This window comes from Palaemon carinicauda, chromosome 41, assembly GCF_036898095.1.
Source record: "Palaemon carinicauda isolate YSFRI2023 chromosome 41, ASM3689809v2, whole genome shotgun sequence".
Lineage (NCBI taxonomy): Eukaryota > Metazoa > Arthropoda > Malacostraca > Decapoda > Palaemonidae > Palaemon > Palaemon carinicauda.
This window is the reverse complement of record NC_090765.1, coordinates 11,929,368-11,935,397: the sequence shown is the minus strand read 5'-3', so window position 1 is coordinate 11,935,397 and position 6,030 is coordinate 11,929,368. Positions and strand designations below refer to the sequence as shown.

Here is a 6,030-nt window from a genome sequence, read left to right as displayed (position 1 = left end):
AGTACGCCTTCAAGTTAAAATCTTCATCCTCGTCATCTTGGGCAGCATCCACACACGCAACGAGGTCCGCCAAGGTATTCTTTGTGTAGAGGGCCTTGAACGCCCTGATAACCCCCTGGTCCATCGGTTGAATTAATGACGTGGTGTTGGGTGGCAGGAACTCAACCTGAATGCCCTCATGCGACAGGTCTGTTGCGTGTCCACCAGCGTTATCCATAAGGAGAAGGATCTTGAATGGCAAGCCCTTCTCTAAGAGATATTTACTGACTTGCGGGATAAAACACTGGTGGAACCAGTTGGAGGTCAGCATCTTCGTAATCCATGCTTTTTGATTATGCATCCAGTACACGGGAAGGAGATTCTTATTTTTATTTTTCAAAGCGCGAGGATTTTTCGACTTATAAATAAGCCCCGGCTTTAACAAAAATCCAGCAGCATTGCCTCACATCACGAGGGTAACGCGATCCTTGAATGCCTTAAAGCCAGAGGCTTTGGCTTCCTCTTTGAACAGGAAAGTTCGCGACGGCATTCTCTTCCAAAACAAGCCAGTCTCATCCATATTAAAGACTTGTTCCGGCTTGTATCCACCTTCGGCGATAATATTCTTGAACGTCTGGTTCACGTAAGTTTCAGCAGCGGCAGTGTCAGCAGAAGCAGACTCCCCATGCAGGGAAATGCTTTTCAGGGCGAAGCGTTTCTGAAACTTCGCGAACCATCCTTTGCTTGCGGAAAAACGTTTCTGAGGCTGGGAATCAGTGGATGTCCCTGGTTGAGGATCATCTGCATCATCATCATCTTCAGCATGGTTGCCGTCGTCGTCTTTAGGTTCCTTTGCAGCAAAATTCTCATATAAACTCAAAGCCTTTGTTTGGATGGTGTTCGTATCCAACGCTATGTTCTTCTTCCGGCAGTCGGCAATCCACACAGCTAAAGCACCTTCCATGCGTACGATCGTTTTATTACGCGTTGTAACGACTCGCTTCGCTGATCTGCTAAAGGTGATTGCAGCCGTCTTTCTAATGTTCGCCTCGTCCTTTTTGATATAGCGAACGGTGGATTCGTTGATGCCAAAATGGCGGCCGGCGGCCGCGTAACTTCTACCATCTTTTAACATGTCGAGTAGCGTAACCTTCTCAGCTATCGTCATCATCCTTCGGTGGCGTTTAGGCTCACTACCAGCCTTAAGAGAAGCAGAACGCTTGGGAGCCATTACAGTAGGATTTACGTACAGTACTGTAACAAAAAGTTCAACTTAAAAAGGTCGCACACAGCACAGATTAAACTTCACAAACTTAAGAACGTCTACTCAGCGATACGCGGTAACAGAGAGTGAACGATCCAGCCCCGCGAGAACTTTGATGCTGCTGGTAGAAGATGCGGGCAAAACACCAATCACAGGCTAGATAACAAAACTTGAGTTCTGATTCGTCATCTATCAGCGCTTGAACCAATCACAACCCGTCTTACAGTACTATGATGCGTTGGTTACCTACTCATAGAAGATGCCCCGCGCATACTGAACGTACGTAGATTAAGTACAATACCGTAATAATAATAAATAATGATAATAATACTGTACAGTAATAATAATAATAATAATGATAATAATGATAACAATAATAATTTTATTAACAACAACAACAACAATAATAATAATAACAATAATAATAATACACACTTTACGTACGCTATTTTACGCCTCTCTCTCTCTCTCTCTCTCTCTCTCTCTCTCTCTCTCTCTCTCTCTCTCTCTCTCTCTCTCGTACGCTTATTCGAAATGTGATTTTTGCAACAAAGAATATTATTGGATCCAGTACTGTACTACGTACGTATACATACAAAAGATTCATGGAAAAGAAGCACATCCATTACAGTACACACCATTCTAATATGGTATGACTGCATCTGATTTGCGTTTCATGTTCGATTTAATTTTACTACGTACTGAATTATCGTATGATCACATTCTCTTTTCGTGTTTTATTTCTTTCTGTGCTGAATTATATATCATATGTAATGCAATGAACAATCAGTAAGAGCAGATATTACTAATTACAGTATTAATGAAATTACAGGTAACAAAATATCGTATTTGGGGGTCTTCAGATTTCGCGGTATTTTCGAATTTTCGGAAAATCCGCGATATGTATATATATATGGGTTATGGAAAAACCCCGCGAAGTGGTGAATCCGCGATTGTCGAACCGCGAAGTAGCGAGGGTTCACTGTATATATATATATATATATATATATATATATATATATATATATATATATATATATATATATTACTGTATATATATGGGTTATGGAAAAAATCCGCGAAGTGGTGAATCCGCGATGGTCGAACCGCGAAGTAGCGAGGGTTCACTGTATACGAAAACATCAACCCTTTGCTTCAATTTCTTGGTAAGAAATGAAAGTGTCATTACATATTTATGCATTATTTACTTTCTTGTGAAATAGTTTTCAGTACAGTAGTTGTTTGGCAGTTAGCTTTCATAGCAAGTAAATTTAGGTTTGTTACATAACTGGAATACAAACCACGCTATTTAAAGTGGGTATTACTTTCGGCGTAGCTGAAAGGACGAGCCATTAAAATGTTAACGAGGGTTTACTACCCCACCACTAGTTAGCGGGGGGGGGGGGGGGGTAGTTAGCTACCCTCCCCCCTCACACACCTGTTTGGTAAGCTCACTTTTTACTTTGGCTCGGGTGGTGATCGGACGTGTCCGCTTTCACCCTCGCCTCTTTGGCAGCCATTAATGCTTTTTGTCGTTTTCTTACTTTTTTTTATACTTGAGATATATATATATATATATATATATATATATATATATATATATATATATATATATATATATATAAACATTCTTTATGTTTATGTATATTTTTGTGTATAGAAATATAGGGTAAATTTACAGTTTCATCCATTATGGGGAGACTGGAATAAAAGTAAATTTGTTGCATCAGAAATAGTGTAGTTCCAACGGATTTAACGTTTATTTTGACCGCAAACCATCCGATTTAGAGATTTACTATGTAATTGGAGTTAAAACAACGAGTTGTTCCAGAATGCAGAAAGACCCTACTTCATCCTAACAATTATGGGGGACACCAGGTGGGAACCGGGGTTTTATGTGGGGGGGGGGCTCAAATGATATTTTCAATAAATGAATACTTATCTTTCCACCACCCCTCCCCCTATACCCCTACCTAGCCCTACCGGGGGGGGGGGGGGGGGGGGGGGCTCCGCCCCCCCTGCAACCCCCCCTTAAGGCCACAGTGATTTTCAAGGCACTACTGAACCTAATAAACCCACCTAACCTAGCCTAGGGGCCCTGTACCCCTACCTAGGCCTACCGGGGGTGGGGCTCCGCCCCCCCTGCGACCCCCCCCTTAAGGCCACAGTGATTTTCGGGACACTACCGAACCTAGGGCCCTGTACCCCTACCTAATCCTAGCCCCTGCGACACCCCCCCCCCCCCCCTTACAGCCACTACCTAACACATCCATCACCTAACATCCATCAAACCAAATCCAAAGTGATGGTACTGCTGTATACATCGTTATACTATCACCATTATAATATACTCTATAAATTAATGAAGCTTACCTTAAACTGTTGGTTCATAAAGATGTGCTGCTGCTTTGAGGAAAACGTGAAGCCGTTGGGAAGGTTCCTTGACATGCAGGACAATTTTTATTTTGTAAAATTAAATTGTGTGTCTGGCACAAATCCACTAGTTTTTCAATATTCCCCGAATAAGTTACAACAAATTCATTGTAAGTTAGGAAACAGTCAGGACAAGAAGATGGAATTTCAACTAATTGTGCAACATGAGATGACGTGCTTGCTATTGCCTCCATGTCTAAGAACGAAATGAAATGCCTGGGTAAGATGATGTATTGTCGCGCTGTTGTATTGTCGCGCTGTGATTGGCCAAACATGTATGACGTCATAGTGGATAGGCGCTGTGATTGGCCAAACGTGTAAGACTTCATAGTGGACTAGTTTGTCTGCGGATTATAGTGGTTACAGGGCTCATTTAAGCAAATACAAGACACAGTCAACAATAACAACAGACTTAGAAAAAATCTGGGAGGAAGACATGAGTAGCGTGAGTTTGATCGTCGATATATAAAGAACTAGGCATTTGCGATAATATTATACAGAAATACTACAAAAGACTTGCTTTACTCGGGAAATATATTATTATAATAGATTTCCCATAATGGTTGAAACTGTAATACTGTAATACCAAATATAGTAAGTTTTCATTTCAGTGTTTGTGCTGTGTGTGTAGTGTACGACAATGTCACCGGCTTAGTGCTAGGCCACCTCGGTTCCGTTGTGGGGTACGGCCCTTTCCCACTTGGTCCACCGGTTTTTCCTTCGGCTTTTCCGTTAACTCTGCTGCCGTGGAGATCGTCCTTGCTGGACTTTCTTCATTCATCTATTATCTTCGCTGTTCCTCCTTTCCTACGGGGAACTTGGATTCTCAGCGAAGGGAATGTGGGAGTTTTATTGCCTACGGTCTCTCTCTCTACTCGAGGTCGTTCACCCCTTACTACTACTGCTACGTACTATTACGGAAACTCCTTTCCCATTGCGGGTTTGGTTGCTATTCCGTTTATTTGTCTCAATTATTTTTAATGAAATCTAATTGTATTTTTTGTTTTGTTTTTTAACTTTTCAGCTTCTCTGTGAACACCTCCCTTCGGGGGTCAGTGGTTCTTACTATTTGTGATCATTCTTAGATGAATTACATAATTAATATTCTGTTATAATTCTGTTTTTGTTACAGTTCTCTGCCCTCCCCCTTCTCCCGTGATGTCATTGGGGGAGGAGGTCGCATACTTAATTTTTAATGCTTATGTTTTGCTTTTCCCTCGGGGTTACTCTTCGGAGTTCCTCCCGGGGGAATTTCTGTTAAATAATTATTTAACTTTATTTTCCCAGTTAACTATGCAGTTTTTTTTTCTTCGTTTGACTAAAGTGTGCCAACGAAGCAGAGCTGTCCTGTTTGTGCCTGGGGAGTCTGCTGTCGCTGCCATCTCTCTAGGACATCGTCATGGGCGTTATCCCTTCTCTTAGAAGTCCTCCCGTGACAACTGTCAGCTCTTCAGTTCATCTTAGAACGCTAAGGAGGTTCGCCTCCAGGGGTAGGTAACTTCCCTTCCGAGGGAGGTTCCCTTCCCGGGTGTTAGAGCTTCCCTCTGCAGAGGGGGAACTTCTCATACCTTAATATTCCCGGATGGGTTTTCCTGGTCCTCAGGCGGTTATGCTCTTGGTGCTGAGCGACCGCACTTGTAACCATGCTCAAGGAGCTGAGCGGTTGCAAGGCTGGGCGCATGAAACCTTCAGGTGGCTATGCTCTTGGGGCTGAACGGTTGCACCTGCAGCTTTGCTCAAGGGGCTGAGCAGCTGCAGGATCAGTCTTGTGACCTCTCTCGTTCGCGATGGAGGCCTCTCTTAGGACTCCTCTTCGGAGGATTGCTCCTTATAGGTCAGCTTGCTGATCCAACGGCCCTAAGGGGCGCCATCACCAGTGTCTTCAAGTCTCTTCTACGAAGTGTTTACCTCTCTCGTTCGCGAGAGAGGCCACTCATAGAGACCCCTCTTCTGAGGATTGTTCCTGATTAGACCAGCCTTCTCCTAGACCTGCTGACCTGCCGTCTCCGTTCCTGGATGCTGACTCTGTGGGCGCCCTCGCACCCCGTTATCCAACGGGCACCGGTCCCTTCGGGAGAAAAGGGGCTTTCTCACATTGTGAGTAAGTCCCTTAAGTGCCAGGTATCCCCTGCGCGCTAACGTTCTCCTGCCCGCTCGTGTGCAGTTGCGCGCAAGCGCTCGCCTGCTGTTCCTGAGACTGCCATCCAGAGACATCCTGTTCCAGGGACTGCGCGCCAACGTTCACCTGCGCATCAGCGCACATCGTTGGAGTTTCCTGAGATAGCGCACAGGGGGTGCCTGTACTTCTGCCGTTCGTTGCCGCACCAACAGTTGTACCGGCAAGTGTCAACGCT

At 44.0% G+C, this 6,030-nt stretch overlaps 1 protein-coding gene across 1 annotated transcript in view; it reads right to left on the bottom strand.

Annotated features, from left to right (window-relative positions):
• LOC137632347 (uncharacterized) overlaps positions 1-2,763 on the bottom strand; it is a 3,912-nt gene extending 1,149 nt beyond the window's left edge. The window contains exon 1 of the mRNA XM_068364283.1: positions 2,699-2,763. Coding sequence (XP_068220384.1) covers positions 2,699-2,763 — 65 coding nt within the window. The remainder of the gene's footprint in view (positions 1-2,698) is intronic.
• Between the last annotated feature and the right edge of the window lie 3,267 nt (positions 2,764-6,030).